This window comes from Nannizzia gypsea, genomic scaffold, assembly GCF_000150975.2.
Source record: "Nannizzia gypsea CBS 118893 supercont1.2 genomic scaffold, whole genome shotgun sequence".
In the NCBI taxonomy this organism is placed as follows: Eukaryota; Fungi; Ascomycota; class Eurotiomycetes; order Onygenales; family Arthrodermataceae; genus Nannizzia; species Nannizzia gypsea.
The window spans coordinates 3491383-3507716 of record NW_003345200.1 but is presented as its reverse complement, the minus strand read 5'-3'; the positions used below and the strand labels follow the sequence as shown (position 1 = coordinate 3507716).

At 47.6% G+C, this 16334-nt stretch overlaps 5 protein-coding genes across 5 annotated transcripts; 3 read left to right on the top strand and 2 right to left on the bottom strand.

The window, feature by feature from the left end:
- Positions 1–800: 800 nt before the first annotated feature.
- MGYG_03336 (arrestin domain-containing protein) lies at positions 801–3075 on the top strand (the record flags this gene model as incomplete). Its single annotated transcript, XM_003175768.1, has 3 exons — positions 801–1269; positions 1339–2357; positions 2419–3075. The coding sequence occupies 3 exons, from the start codon at positions 801–803 to the stop codon at positions 3073–3075; spliced, it is 2145 nt and encodes a 714-aa protein (XP_003175816.1).
- Positions 3076–3253: 178 nt separating this feature from the next.
- On the bottom strand, positions 3254–4830 carry MGYG_03335 (serine/threonine protein kinase; the record flags this gene model as incomplete). The annotated part of the gene is made up of 2 exons (XM_003175767.1): positions 3254–4606; positions 4813–4830. 2 exons carry the CDS (start codon positions 4828–4830, stop codon positions 3254–3256), a joined length of 1371 nt encoding a protein of 456 aa, XP_003175815.1.
- A 2066-nt stretch (positions 4831–6896) lies between these two features.
- On the top strand, positions 6897–8059 carry MGYG_03334 (acetyltransferase; the record flags this gene model as incomplete). The annotated part of the gene is made up of 3 exons (XM_003175766.1): positions 6897–7010; positions 7326–7937; positions 8021–8059. 3 exons carry the CDS (start codon positions 6897–6899, stop codon positions 8057–8059), a joined length of 765 nt encoding a protein of 254 aa, XP_003175814.1.
- Positions 8060–10435: 2376 nt separating this feature from the next.
- MGYG_03333 (hypothetical protein) lies at positions 10436–11401 on the top strand (the record flags this gene model as incomplete). Its single annotated transcript, XM_003175765.1, has 2 exons — positions 10436–10586; positions 10647–11401. The coding sequence occupies 2 exons, from the start codon at positions 10436–10438 to the stop codon at positions 11399–11401; spliced, it is 906 nt and encodes a 301-aa protein (XP_003175813.1).
- An 823-nt stretch (positions 11402–12224) lies between these two features.
- Positions 12225–14345, bottom strand: MGYG_03332 (external NADH-ubiquinone oxidoreductase 1; the record flags this gene model as incomplete). Its single annotated transcript, XM_003175764.1, has 5 exons — positions 12225–12298; positions 12394–13087; positions 13152–13429; positions 13512–13850; positions 13922–14345. The coding sequence occupies 5 exons, from the start codon at positions 14343–14345 to the stop codon at positions 12225–12227; spliced, it is 1809 nt and encodes a 602-aa protein (XP_003175812.1).
- Positions 14346–16334: the final 1989 nt, after the last annotated feature.

Genomic DNA, 16334 nt, shown 5'->3' with positions numbered 1-16334 from the left:
ACGATGACGCTGGCTCGAGCCCCCTTCGCATGTGTGGCTCTTGTCCTGAGTCTTGTTAGCGGTACATCAATTGGCTCGGATCCTTGTCAAGGCCGATTGTTTAATTTTTGCTCCATCGTTAATATTTCACAGGCAAAGACAGCTATATAAAGGAAAGGTGCTTTCATCGCCTTTTTCGGTATGAACGCTGCATGTCTTTGTTTCAACTAGTTTACTACTTGATCTAGATTCCACCGTCTCTGCAGGATACGGCCAACAGCTCCCTGTTCCACGGTTGCGTCTAGAGAATAAACGGTTCATCGCCGTCTAGGTTCCACCGGTTTGTCACCTCTCCCTGTCTTTCTGACATTCTCCGTAGAAAGGCCGAATTCAAGGACAAGCTTTGTGTCTTGTGACAGCGCTTGGTGGCGGTACAGCTAACACAATTCCTTTATATAGAGCCCAAACAACGCCTCCCCACCCTTGCTACCCTCGTCATCTTCTTCTGCATAGAGTCGCATCCTTTTCTCTCATTGCTGTACATAGCTCTTGGAGTTTGCTTTCGGCGTACTTGTTGGTCTACGGGAAGAAGTGCGGCTTGTTTGTTCTCGTTCGGCGCAACCCAGTGTATATCTATCAATTGGGCTTGACAAACCGTGGTAACTCCGAGACTTCCGCCATCACACCAATGTATAAGCTACCCCTGCGGCGAACATTATAAACAACGATAACAACAGCAACCAACACAACAAACACAGCAAGCCGTCAAACTGGCGTCCTACCTACACTATGGAAAGCGATTCGTTCGCCGTTCCCTAATCATGAAAGAGGGCTCAAGGGATACAAGTCCTAGCCGGTGCTCGTCTACCAGTAGCAGGTCACTGGGGGATCACAGCCTGTCTACTCGCACCACCAACAACGCCATCGTGGGCTCCTCAGAGGTCGAGCGCACCTTCCAGGAGCATACTAAACAGCTCGCAGATACCCCCCGAAGAGAGACCTTCTCGCGTTCGTCCTCCTTGAAGTCGTCGGAAAGCAACGCCGTCCCGGTGCCGAACTCTAACCTTCCTTCGTTCCCTCATGAGCGCATAGTGGCGTCAGGAAATGGCATTGTTGTTTTAATCGGGCTTGCGGAGCCGGTTCTCTACCTCGAAAGGGTCGATAAAAGGGTCTCTTCGGACAAGAAGCGCGTCCTTGCTGGCTCGTTACATCTCAAAATCACAAAGCCGACCAAAATCAAGAGAATAAACCTCGGCTTCAAAGGCACAGCCAGGACATTATGGCCCGAAGGTTAGTAGCACGAATGTGTACCAAAGCAAGCGTAAACATAAAGGGTTTGTAACTAAAGGGTGAATCTAGGTATTCCCGGCAACAGGAAAAAGACAAGAGATACGGAGACCATCCTTAGTCTCAATTGGGCTTTCTTCGATGCCCATTCTCGCACCGGTAGGAAGAGTTATGGCGCAAATCATATCAAATTCACTGGCTCGAAAGAGAAAGGGTCCGAAAATAACCTTGTTGTCGACATATCTGGTTTGTTGGAATCATCCTCATCGCTACCAAAGGAGCTCAAAAGACTTTCGCTACATCACTCGCGGTCAAATAGCTTTGGAAAGGGTGATTCACATTTGATATCAGATTTTGTGGGCCAGAAAGGGCACAAGACGTTCCCACCTGGCGAATACATGTACAACTTTGAGATACCAATGGAGCATCGGTACCCAGAAACTGTCAAGTGGGATCACGCATCCGTAAAATATGAGCTCGAGGCTGTGATTGAACGCGCTGGCGCCTTTCGTCCTAATCTCGTTGGCATCAAGGAAATACCCCTCATCCGCACCCCAAGCGACGACTGCCTGGAGCACATCGAACCCATTGCAATCAGCCGAACATGGGATAAAAAGCTACACTATGATGTCGTCATAACAGGGAAGTCATTTCCCCTGGGTTCCAAGGTACCAGTAGCTATTAAGTTTACGCCATTTGCCAAGGTTGGCTGCCACCGTATCAGTGTTTTTATAACGGAGAAAGTTCAGTTGTGGACTCACGATAGAAGCGTTCATCGTGTGGCTAGTGATAAAATGCTGTTACTGTTCGAGAAGAGAGCTGGTATGCCCAGCAAAAGTATATATTCGGGTAGCACGATGCGTCTCTCTGGAGGAAGCGAGGAGATTGCATCCAACGGCGAAGATCTAGCAAATGGTGCGCATAATTTCTTAGGAGATATCCCATCCGATGGCTTCAGCCCTGGAACAACGGAGATAGAGTGCGAAGTACAGCTGCCGAGCTGTCCCGCTATGAAAAAAATGACGGACCCGTCAATGAAGCTTCACTGTGATGTGCAATATTCGAGCATTGAAATATCTCATTCTGTCAAGGTAAGTTGACACATCTATTACATCCCCATAAGCAACTGCTAATCATCGACGTAAATCACAGATTGTATTCCGTCTGTCAAAATGGGATAATGGGTCACCTCAGAGAAAACGCCAGTTCGACATCTCTATTGACTCTCCGCTCTGTATCACGTCCTGCAAGGCAAATGCATCAAATATCTATGTGCCTTCCTACAACTCACCATCGTCCTACTATACCGACGAATATGAATGTGGTTGCCCGGATGCTGTGGCATTGTCACACGACATAAACCTAAACCCAACGCTATCCTTACCGCCCTCCTTTATAGACCAAGCCGTGGCATCTCCTACCCGCTCTACAGTGTCAAGCTGTCATTCTCAAAGTGATGAGCACAATGATGAACATAACCACTACCATGATCCACCAACCCGGCCTGTCCATTTTTTGCGAGCTCCATCGTTTAACCCTCCCCCTTTTGAGTCTCTTCCGCCTCCGCCTCCTCCTATCCTTAGCCCACCACCAGATTATTCAACTATCTGTTCTAGTGGGACAGGAAACAATGAGATTGTTGACTATTTCACTCTTGCGCATGCGCGAGAGGGACAATACGATGATAATGTGCGAGGTAGCGGGCGGGTTGATATACCACTGACTCCTGGTGGAAGAGTCCATCGCAGTATGGACATTCCTAGGGAATGCTTGGCTAATGTTCCACCGTTGCCAGTGCGGAATGCATAAATTTTCCTTGCATCTCTTTATGTGTATATCCCATATATTAATGACTGTTATGAGCGGTGCAGGTGCATTCTTCTATATTTTATGCCAGGTGCTACTGTTGGCTTTTTGATTTTCATTTTCATTTTATTGCTTAAGGCCTAGGAGCTCCAGTAAATACGTTGAACGAGAGAAATCAATATCATGATAAGAGAGCTTGAAATCCTCGAAGGACCCGCTCCCGATGAGATTCACTTAGTTTCCCCGTAGCATATGCAGTAGCCACTTCATAGGTATAGAAGGTATCGTCATCATCGTCGTCTTTAGCTGTCTTCGCCTTAGCTTCCTCAAAAACTCTCTCAACGATAGAGTGAAAGGAAACAGGGTTGTCAGCAGCAATAGCTAAATTTTCCAATAACAGTGATCTAGACGTTATTTGCTTGGCCGGTTTATCTTGCAAAACATTCTTCATGATCCCTTGATATATTTCTCGGTAGTGGTTGAGTTCGGTAGGCGAGTTTTCATAATTATTAGGGCTATCTGGCCCCGGTGTTGCGTTTTCATCGTATGCGTACTTCATCGGGTCCCAGTCCCGGGTTAACCAGCTTGGGTATCGTTCATTCCCCACGCATCTAGGCACGGTAACCACGCCATCCCAGTCAATCAACCCACGTAGCCTTCCATCCTCAGAGACTATGATATTTTGTATATCAAAATCAGGATGAGACAGGACAAATCCTTTTTCTTGTTGTTGAGCATCGGTATCGGCAAGGGCCAAGTCAATGAACAACTGTAGCAATTTGTAGAGCCCTAGGCTATATTCGTCTTCGTCCGCGGCGGGTTTTCGTTTCTCAAGCATATATGTGAAATATGATTTTGAGCAAGTAAAAGGACCGGCGGTTACGAAGATATTAGCACCATCGTATTCGTCATTTGTGCGAAGAGCGTCAAGCATTGCTCCTATATGTAACTTTCTAAACGACCTGACATGTGACGGCTCGCCATCCTGGTCAAAATGGATCGCACCACCTTGAGAGAATACATATTTGTTTAGTTGTGTCATGGCTTGTGCAATATCGCGAAGGGTTTGGAGCCGGTGTCGCTCGAGATCATCCGGGGTAAGACTTTGGTTGAACCAAACTTCGTATAAAGGGAGCCCAGCGACATATTCCATAAGGATAAATGGACAGGAAAGTTTATTATCACAGGAGTCCTCGAAGTGATAAACTTCTGGAACGGGAACTGTCGTCTCTCGCTTGAGTAAACGCATTGTTAACGCTTCCGACCTTAGTGAAAGGGCAGACATTTCATCGAACGAATTGGGGTAGCCATTGGCTGGGACTTTGAGAAGCCAGCTAACTCCATCGTTAAACTCGAGCTGAAAGAGTATGTGATGAGACCCGAAGAGTGATTGAGGGAGAATGCGACAGTCGTAGGTAGAGGTGAGTGCATCATCCCTCTCCTTGCGTATACCGATTGCAAGTTGTGGCAGATGCTGCAATTTTACGGTGGCAAGTACCGTATTAAACACAGCAGAACGCTCATCATCATCGTTCTCACCGGGGGAAAGGGTATCGCAAACGGAATCCAGTATATTTGCAGTCAGAAAATTTTTTTATTTGATTCCAAACAAATTCTTGAATAACAGTAGCAAACAAGCTGGTTGTTACGTGAGAGAGAGAAGAAGAGGAAAGAAAGACGAAGCGGACGATGAAGAAAAGCTTTAGCCAACCTAACCGGACTAATTGTGGCCTAACTAACTACGTAAGCAAGGCACATTCTTGACTATCCCGGCGTATAGTTTTTTATATGTACGTACAGAAAACCAACTCATTTACAGCGTATAGAGTTACAGCCAAAACCCCCTTGCGCGCTTAGAGTAAGTTTACCTTGCCGCGTCGCACCCACACATATAACTATAAATAGACTACTACTCTCTCAGCCAACCAGTTCTGCATTCTTTCAAAAAATAAGCGCCTATAAGTCCTGCTCATAGATAATGGCCCCAAATACTCAGTGACTCTGGATGTTTGGAGATATGTACTACGCCGCCAGCACTGCCCCTAGGCGCCAATTCATATCCTTCCCAAAATGGAACTAGATACTTTGGTATTAGGAAGCATTTCTATTAAAGATGAGGACTTTCCCGGTTGATCTGATATAGCTAGCCCATCAGCACTAGATTCAAAACCCATATTTCTCTGTTAGCCTCGATTTTTACAGTCCTTCCACCATTTGGGATAAACTCCCACTTGCTACATTCCAGAATATAGCTCTAAAGAAAACAAATCGACTCATATACCAAAACCCGAACCCGAACCCGAACATATGTATCTATATTGGTTCGAGATCTGACAAAATTCAGCGGTTATTGCCGAAAGGCCTTTTTATCTACCTTGCATAAATTAGGCTATGGGATGGAGTCTCTCATATTTCTGCGTATAGTTATCCGATGGTTGGACCTGGCGGTTTAACGATATAAAACGAGGTAGATTTTAGTATACATCTAGTTATATAAACCGCCATTGTTTACCCTACCTGGCTTTTTTACACTGTCTTTTCTCTTGAATCCCTTTACAGTAGCTGTTCACGAATCATACCAGGAATATCATCATTTGTTTCTATAGTTAATACTGCCCTGCTCCCACATATTTAACCAGGCTCTTTTAGGCGAATGCGTCCTGAGTAGTAAGTATTGCCCCAGGTGACAAGGTGATACGAGCAACGTAGTATCTTATATACCTAGTTATATATATAGGTCCATCATTCAACTGAGCCCATATTATAGATGATATGTTTCTTTCTATGGAGTACTCCGTCCACAGTGGTTCCCCCCTCATTACCGCCGTGCTTAAGCTCAACATTAACAGTCTTTTCCCGGCTACTGTTTGCGGCAGCAAAGGTCTAACGGAAGCAGCAGTGAGGCGGAGGGAGAGATAAGGGCGGACCTGATTGTCAAGGTATAATAGTTAACAACCAATAATAAACCTTGATGGTTATCTTTGCAGCGAAGTCAAGAGCAAACGTATCATTTATTCTGCTCAGGGGGTACATAATATCAGTTCTAGGGCGGACTGATCTCACAGAAGCAGAGCTAATACAAGGCGGTCAACGAACTGTGAGTACTGGATATGAGCAGTCAGTGCCTCAAATTTATCATTTACGAAGTATTATTTGTTGTATGTATGTAGTTATGCAAGAAGATACTATCAACTGCCAAGGCGTCTCAAGCCATCGATCACTAGGCAAGCAGTTAGCTAAGGTCACTAACAAAGTTGACCAACTAATCACCTGTGTATCACCGAGCAGACCTTGGCGTTCAATATCAGCAGCTCATGTGCGCGGGGAACATGCAGTCTGGTTTGATATAATCGTATCGCTATCGGTTGACAAACTACACAAGGCGAAGAGGCGCCAGTCGCCAATGATAGCGGTAAGAGGCACTAGCCTTCCACATGACAAACAAGCAGATAGACACGGCTAGGTTGCTCTTGTTATAAAGAAGACCAAGGCAGCTGGCATGCATGGGCGATGTTTGCTTTTGCAAGCTTCGCAGCGACTTGCCTAGCCCTCTTTCGTATTTATATCGAGAGCCGTGTTAAGCGTCGGTTTAATCGTCTCTATCACCACAGCCCTACCCCCTATCACGACCTTGACCTTGCTTCCCTCTCCAGCATCCAAGAACGGCCTCCGTACGCATCACATACACGTCTTCCACATATATCGCCCGACTTGGTCAAGTGAACCAGAGATACAAGACGGAACAGCACCTTCGATCAGCTTGTTAAACTAAATATTTCAAATCGGGATAATCAACAGCGTCATAGCCAGCCGATATAGTCAAAATGTTAGTGGAAATCAGCCGTATGACCAAAGAGGATATCCCTGGCGCAATCGAATGTATCCAGACGGGCTTTGCTGATGACCCATACTTTACCTGGATGTTCGATGGATCAAAGGTACGTACCTGTCTGCGCACTTGCAAAAGATCTGGTTGCGGCTGTGGAAATATCCAAGTCGCTATACATGCGTATAACCGCCAGGCCAGATCCTCTCCTCATTATCTACTCCAGATACTTAGAAAAATAGCCCGATATTCAATAATGAATATGCAAGAGAAAGAAGATCCCAAGACGAAACCACCAGGCTGACCATAGTGCATTGTTTCGCGGACCGGAGAGGAGAGTCGACGAGAGAGCGAGGTTTTTGGCCGCTCTCTCTCCTCTTCATCCGCGAGAGCTCCCGAGTGGCTCTTCGACACATATCTACGACAGTTTTCAAAAGCCAGAAATGATGTCTCTCTAACAAACCGATTTCTATGGGGAATCAAGAATGCCCTTTTCTACGTAGCGAGAGAAGTCCCCTCGGACTGTGAAATACCTGAACAAAAGGGCCGGCAAGAGCCCCATGAACAGACGAGCCTTTTACGAGACAAATCATCCTCCTCGGGCCCTGCTCGCGTCGTCGGCGTTGCCATGTGGCTATTACCCCAGCCGCGATCGAAGCCGGACAGCTGGTTTACGTACTTTCAAACATGGCTCCTGAGCTTCCGTCAACTCCTGACCAACATCCGCTTCATGGGCCGTGGCGGTCTGCTGGTACACCGGTATAAGATCTGGAAAACGGCGCAGGCAAAGGTCCAGGATGAACTCTGGACGGACGAGAGAGGGTACTACTTCTGCAACGAGCTTGCCGTTCGGCCAGAATTCCATGGTAAGGGTATCGGAAGACAGCTTGTCACGGTCGTGACGCAGCAGGCAGACGAAGAAGGGATGAGATGCTACCTGGAGAGTTCAAAACAGGTCCCGAATATCCAGATTTACGAAAGGTTCGGCTTCAGGCTGATCAGGGACATGGTTTGTGATGACAACGGGGAGACCTGTAAGGTAAGCAAACATAGCATCGTTTGTCTTGGTCACTCGATTCCCCGTCGGTTAATTAGTGAACTGCTAACCTGGCCGCTGCCTAGTTGTATTGTATGACACGAGAGCCGAAGTCCCAGAGCTGAAGAGATTTAATTTTGAACGAGCGAGGTTGGGAGATTCGAGGAGAGACAGAGGAGTGTTGAGTAGCCATTTCCCCCGTTTTCTTTTGTTTATCTTTTTAATATCGTAAGATTCCTTGCAGAACAAATTGCCAATGACTTTCGTTTCCTTGTTTTTCCTTGGGTGAGCGTTCAAGAGAGCGAGCTAGGCCGAGATGGATGGTGGATTGCAGCCAGTTCTCGACAGGAGTGCGTGCAGTAGATCAGCGAAGAATTCAAGCAACGGGCAGAATTGCCCCCTATGACCAAATGCTCCGCATCTTTTACCCCCTTGTATATAAGTATCTGGTATGCGTAACACCTGAACATCGCCCCAAATAAGACCTGAACACGTTATCAAATCCATCAACCGCTTATGCATCCCATGTGAGAGATTACTGTCGTATGGTCGCCCAACTAACTAACTAGCTAACTAGCTAGCTATCAGTTTGGCCGTGAAAGCCACAAACCCCTGACAAACATGAAACATCGCCTCGGGTGCAAATGCATCGCCGTTCCAGGGGCGAAATCAATCTATTCCGGACATTATCTCGGCAGGGAAACCCCAGATAGTCCAGCACTTCGTCTTGGTCCTACCCTTGATCGAAGGCAGACAATCCCTCGGGCGCTTCCAAATTTTGGGAAACATCACCGGCTCGTCCCTAGCACCGGAAAACGGGCGTGGATGCCGCGAGAATTGCCCGTGATGAAGGACGGTTTGCCACGAGCAAGGCCCCCAAGGCCTCGGAAGGGTGCGAGCGATGATACGCAGGATTTGAGATCGTAGGGTCTCTCCTCTGGCGTCATACTAGCTAGCTAATGCAAGTATCTCCGGACGCCTGGGACGGTTCACTGATGCGCATGTCCGAATGCTGCGCTTGATCCTCCTGGAGATGCCCGTCCATTACAGAAGGCATACTTACTCGAACCCGGCTATAAATATTATCCGTATATGGATACCTATCTGGTTGGCCTTCGATATTTACCGCTTCTTTGATCGCCCTGGCAGGCCCTCATTTTCTCTTACAGCCGTCGACAAGAATAGATTGCCTGGTATCCTGTTCGACCCTTATTTTTAATGCCCCTTCCAATAGGATGCTGGAAAAGAATCGATCAGAGTCATGGCTACAGGCGGCAATCCACCACGATGATACAAGGGGATCCGAAAATCTGTTTCGAGAAAATACCCCCTTTTTTCTTTTTTCTCATTTCCATTTACCTTGTGTGGTGCGCTTTTCGACTATCAACCATCTTTCACGATGTCATCGCTATCTTCTCCTTTCTTTCTCTCGCATCCTATTTGCTGCCTTTCCCTCTCCCGCTCTCCCCTTCCCGCCCCCTGTGGCTCTGGGGCATGGGTTCTCAAAGGATTCTCTCCTTCCTGTGGTGTGTATGGTGTCCCAGCTGTGGTTTTAAGGTTGGCCTTCCCGGAAGTTGAGATGCATGCCAGCGAGATGCTTGTCATGAGCCTATATATGGGTGTTTACACACATATATTTTACCTATACCCCCCTGTACCAAGTATATTTACTCAGGTATTCGCGTCGGCTACTATACATCATCTCGATCATGTATACTCCATAAACGGCATTCCACGCCTGCTGAGATCTTCCAAAGCACGCCTGTCACCCCACCGATCTCTCGCAAGCATTATATGCATCCCTAACTCTCACTCTTCGGGACGATTACCGAGTTCTCTTCGCTTGTTCGCTCCATTACGGAGTAGTTCGTCTATATAACAGTTATTATGTTTCCAGTTATGTCCTGAGACCCTTCTCTCCCCTGACTTTATCTGGCAAGCGGAGTGAACACCTATATCTTGCTTCTGTTATTATCAACTTCTGATACCCCCTCTTTATCTTCCTCCGTTTTATTCGTGTGGCCTGTTGTTTTCATTCCTCCGTTTCTGGCAGCAAGTGTAAGGAAGCTTGGACAACCGGGCCATTGTTTCAGACTGCGCCAGAGAAAATACGCCCCCCCTTTCGACTGAAATTATATTTACATGCCTTGGGAACCAGAGGAGTAAGGTCGACGCGCGGCATAAAAAAGATATTCTCTTGCGGTGTACTTGAATATTCCTTCCCTTGTGTTGGGTTCCAAGTTCAAGAGACGGAGACTGAATGACGGAAGCGTCAAATACCACAGCCCAAGAATACTTCGTACAGAAGCAAAGGTGTCTTGTCGGAGATAAAAGAGTCGGAATAGACCCAACGGCCCCATCGAGGCTCAAGTCGAAGCTGGGCTCCGTCAATTGAGATTCTTGTCTCACTTGGTTTTTCGACACTATAGCGACAGAGGGCACGATAAATTAATATGCATATTGGGCATATAGCTTCGGCGTCAAACCGCATTCCGGAAGCCATGCCGTACATTAGATTGGAGAATATGGTCCTTGAACGAGCTGATGAGGGCTCGGGTGACTCTATTGCTGCCTTCGAAAATGGTCAAGCCAATGGCTCTTCTGACGGCCAGACGCCACCTCGCATTACAATCTTAATCACAACAGTAATAGGTAGGTCTGAATTCATGGATTATCAACAAACAGTTACAGGCAGCTAATAACTTTACGCAGCTGTTATTGTTGTTGGTGTATCACTATTTTGGTTTGTTAGATGGCGAAGCAAGAAATCCCGATACCGTTCAACATTTACACGGCGTCAAGCTTCAACCAGAACAGGAAAATCGGAAGTAAGCCAGGCAGGAAAAGGATCAAAAGCAGTTGCAAACCCAAAAGCCGGCTTGGACTGGAACCCGGAATCAACATTCGCAAAGCCGTCTGCGCCAAAACCATACATCAAACCATACACACACTCACAGGGAATGCTGTCATCGTCAAGCATACGGAAATTCTGGCATAACTCCATGGCAGGAAGTCGACCTCCGAAGCTCCATGTCAGGGCGAACCCCTCTGCGAGCACAGAGAATGAACTGGAAGGACTATCTACACACCACCGAGAGGACAGCGGCGGCAACCCTTTGCTCCGTGAAACCATAACGGAAATCGATAAGCCGCCAAAAATCTTCCCGAGAGTGCAGAGTACTCAGTCATCGTCCATTTTCCATCTAGATCGACAGTCTATGGGGGATAGACCAATATCAACTTCTACCTTTGACCGGAATTCCCGCAGCATACCCACCACACAAACAGGACCGATGGTATCAAAGTATCCATGGTCGGTAACAACGCAGCTTACCCCTATCGAACCATCATACAACTCCATGACATTCTTCAACAACCGGGAGTCCTACGGTGACAGCGTCCGGGACATCGAGACAGGTCCGACGACCACGGCAGGTCGGCCACGCTCGCACCCTTACAACAAGTAGACAAGATCTATTTAGATTTGTCTAGCTATCCTCTTACTACGTCAATGCTGCTTCGGACATTTTCGACAAAGCAGCCCTTTGGCCTAGGATAAAAGAAATCCGGCTAACCCTACTTATACTTCTTCTTCTTCTTCTATATACCATTTGATTTTGTTTACGGTTTTATATTCCCCATTCGTTGTCTATATTTACATACCCGCTTGGATCTTGCATAGCTGTGTAGATCATGTACATATTTTGTTTCTTTTGTGGAAATGGCGAAATGACTCTATTTTGGGACATGGGAGTATTCTGATGGCATCTCAGGGAGGGTTCTACGGCGCTTGCAAAAGGCATCATCAACGTTCTGCATGCAACTTTTTCTTTTGTTCTACTTATTAAATCTCTTAAAACAATATACTCCTTTTCCGTTTCAAGGACGTTTCTTGCAGAAAATAATTAGTTCGAAATACCGTGTCTCGTCTATGAGAATAAGTTCAATTAAAAAACGTCATGATGTAGATATTTCGGATATATGCTTCCACCCACACTGCCACCCGCACGCGCATTATAGTACCAAACACCCACCGAAACGATAAGGAAACAGAAAGATAAGAAAACATAGTTTTTGTATAAATATGGTGGGACAAGAGGGATGATATCATACAAGCTAAAAAGAAGCTAGCCCTTACAGCTATTATTAGCAAAACGCTCTTGTCTTCGGCTAGACTTTTGTGGATTCACGGATAACACGCTCGAGGTGGGTAAGGGATGGAGTTTCAAGTTTGGGTCATGGGGATGAACAAAGTAGATCTATGAACGGTAGAGGCATGGAGGACGGCATTTATTCTCTGGAGACATCACGGCCGAAGAGTTTCGCCTTGAGCCAGTCGACGACGACAAGGACGCGGTTGCGTGCTGTATGGATTAGCCGAGTTAGTTGAGCTTCTCTTGGCAATGTAATAAATATATAGAAAAAAATAGAGCAAAGGGCGTGGATGTATATAACTTACTGCTAAAGCACATGCTTAGATAGGCACTTCGCCAGAAGAGATAGGTCAGGGTACCTCCACTGGCAATGTTTCCGCTCAACCAGCTGATGTCTGCTACCGCACGTTCTTTGCCGATGTAGGCGAGACTTCCTTGGTGAGAATACTGGAAAGGCCCAACCTGCTTGATTCGTCTCATTTGCTGCTGGAGGGCTCTGATCTCGTCTAGTATCTTGTTGCGGTCTGCGTCGTCCTTGGCCTCGGATTGAGCAACAGACAGATGGCTGAGCTCCTGTTCTATCTGATCTGTCTTGGCCATGGTGTTGAATAGTCTAGCCAAGAAGGCACCCTCCTGGCTGGCTACTTGGGCAGTTGGAGCATAGTTGGTGATTGCGCAGTCCCCGACAGCCCAGATATTTTCGGTGCCGTTCACAACGAGGTATTCGTTGACAGCGAGACCACGGCGAGACTTCTTCTGAGCTGGTATTTGGCCCATGAGGTCGCGAACTACATCCCGTACAGCGTTACCGGTGGCCCAGACAAGCAGACCGTAGGGAATTTTTTCAATCTCCTTGGAGCCATCTGGTTTAGTGACCTGAGCTTCAATGTACTTGTCGGTGACGTTCTTGACCATGGTCCCAGTTCGGATTTTGATGGCCTCTTCCTTGAAGGTGGACTCTGTGTAATCAATCAGCTGTTTGGAAAACGTGGGAAGGACCTAAAAAAAAAAGTATTTAATTAGTATTGGTTTCAATGGCGTCAAGCGGGTGAGAGTCACTGACATTGGGAAGAGCTTCAACAAGAGTGACCTGGAAGTTGTCCTTGATATCTGGAACCCATTTCCTTAGGTCCTCGTTGAAGAAATCTTGCAGTTCGCCGGCAAACTCGACTCCGGTTGGGCCACCGCCAACGACGACCATGTGAAGAAGTCGCTTGATTTCATCCTGAGTTTGATCTTTGAATATGGCGGTCTCAACACAGTCCATAATGCGGGTTCTAATCTTTTGAGCATCACCAACTTCCTTCAAGAAGCAGGAGTGTTCCTGGACACCGGGAATACCTTTAACAACTGTTAGCTAGATAGCTCCTTCAATAGCAACAATGACAATAGTAATAATGGCCCGTATAATAGTATAACGTACCAAAAGTAGCATTCTGAGCTCCAACTCCGACAACCAGAAGGTCGAATGGAACCTGTGTACTAGAGGTATCACCCTTGATCTCGGACTCGTCGCTGATATGTACGACTCGGTTCTCGTAGTCAATCTTGGTCGCCTTAGCTTCATAGTATTGAACAGTGGCTTTCTTATGGCGGAGAATGTTCCTGATGGGCTCCATGATCGAACGGTGCTCTATCAATCCGGTGGTACATGACGGTAAAAGGGGTGTGAACAAGAAGAAATTCCGCGGCGAGATGACGACGACGTTGTAGTTTTCGGTGTCCAGCTTCTTCAGAAGAGATACAGATCCCCATCCGGTTCCTATCCAGAGCAATTGAGTCAGATACTACTGCTAATCCTGTGACGGGCGACAAAGGTGCCTTCTAACGTACCTAGAACGACGAGGGTTTTCTTGCTTGGATCCGGTGGAACCTGCTCGGCTGGATTTCGGTGCTGGTATACATTGTATGCCGTCCATCCAGTGGTCCCCAGAACAGACAGCAGTATCAACCGGTATGTCCATCTGAAGAATCTAAACCTCTTCCGCTTGGGTGCTGGGGGAGGAGGCGGCGGCGGAGGAGGTGGTCCTGCTGCTGCTGCTGGTGTAGCCGGAGACACGGCGTCCGCATAGCTTCGCCGAAAGCTGTTGCCGACAACCAGCTTGCTCGACCGTGCAGGACCGTTCAGCAGCGACGCTCCACGGAGCAATTGCAGTCTCGTCGCCGGCGTGAGAGTGCAGAGTGAGCGGCGCAAAGCTGGGGATGAAGGGAAATGCCGGCCTGCCCGGAGCAGCGGCGCTGGAGCTCTCGCAGTCATAGCTAGCTAGTTGATTGACTACCCAGTAGTTATTGATGGAGCTGCCGGCTGCGTCAACAGAGAGAGCAGCAGCAATGCGGTTACTGCGAGATGCCAGAGCAGAGCAGAGCAAGCATCGAGCCGCAAGACAGAGTCGCAAAGATGAGTCAATGGATAAAATCTCAAAAGCGACCTTTTTTTTAGGTGATTTTTTTTGTCTTGTCTCAATCACGTTTTTCCTCTTGTTGTTGCTTTTTAGCCGGTTTCGGTGGAGAGAGACAAGAAAGCGACAAGAGACAAGAGACGGGCTGCTTTTAGTCAGCTCAGCCACCGGAGAGATAACGAGCTCTTCTTCTTCTTCTTCTTCTTCTTCTTCTTCTTCTTCTTCTTCTTCTTTATTTGATAAAGACGGCAGAGATAAAGACAGAGAGAGAGAGAGAGACGAAGGCGACGGGCAGAGCTGGTTGCGCGGGAGCCTCGGCAAGTTAACCTGTTCAGCTGCTGGAAGGATCTCAGCTAACTAGTTAGGCAGTTAAGCAGTTGACTACAAAGCCAGCAAGTGATAGAGCAGTTATCGAGAGACGAAAGGCGCCATTGAGCGTGCGGACGGGACGATACGGCTCATCGCACGTCGCCATGAGGTGCTCTTTACTGCTCGAGGGCCAGGAGCAGCCTGTGTTGACCAGCTGTTGGCCTGGATAGCTACAACAGCGCCAGGTAACTAGTCATTGCATTGCCCAGTCGACTGGTTGAGCGGGCTCGGTCCGAAGCCTTGAGAGGGCTCGTGAAGTATTGACGCAGCCTGGAGAAGGAAAGGGAAGATGGAAGATGGAAGAAACAGCGTCCATCCTTGCGGGGGAAGCTGGATGGGAGCTGGATAGATACGTCAGAGCAGACGTTGACTATGTACGGAGTAACTACTTCGTTACCTACAGGGACCCCAGTCGGCTCTGATGTCATTCTGCGGCGGATGCTCGCTTTTCAGCCTATCTCTAAAGAGCTTGACGACGACGAAGACGACGCCTTGCTCATACGGAGTTCGATGAGGTCACAGTATAGGGTACGTGTCTCTTCAGACAGACTGGTGATTAGTTGCCTTATGGGAGTATGTATGTATACGTTGTCTCCAGAGAAGGGCAGCAAGTTGTTACTTTTCTAGGCCGTATCAGTCAATTGATAGACGGACGGACAGGTGGTAACCTGTTTACCATCCAACAGGACAGCGATGGATAGCTCAGCCTGTTGTCTGCCTGATCCCTATCTCTGTCGGACTCAACCTTAAAAGTCTTCTTAAAGCATCGTTATCTAATGTCCTACATCTAACCGGCCTCCAGGCGAGGCATCTATCAGCTGAGTTGGATAGCTGGCTTACACGACAGCAGCCATGCCAGCCAGGCAGGAACAGCATTCGATCCAGCATCCAGCCAACATTTAAGCAATGCGATTCCGCCAGGGAACGCACGTCAGGCTCTGCCTTGATTTTTTCACCTGTTAGACCGTTCGTGACACTCCAGCAACCCCCAACTTCCATCTCATGTGCCACGACGCCGTTCGGTCTTACATCGCTATCCCTCCCTTTCATTTCTCTTCCCCCCCGCTCCCTTCCCCTTTTTTGCTTCTTTTCCCAGCCTCCGGCGGAATACTCATCTTTTCATGCATCTGTGAGCACAACTCCTGGTTTATCCAGATATGAGTTCACATATCATTAATCACGACATCGCAGGAAGCAAGCCGTATGGATGCATGGATGGACGAGAAAAGGGAATTCACGGCACAGAGTAATACTCTGTCCTAACCAGTTGGCCGCCATAATTTGTTTGTCTTGGACAAGACGGATGTTTGAACCCGATGTTTGAACCTCTCAAATCTCCCTCCCTTGTCGCCTCCAGCTCGTCTATTTCTAGATATCACGGTTCATATCGCAATATGAGCAGAGCCAGTGCGACCAAATCACCATGTGATTAGTTAGTGATCAGTCGCGGGTTGACGGGGTTGACCCGGCTGGTCGCT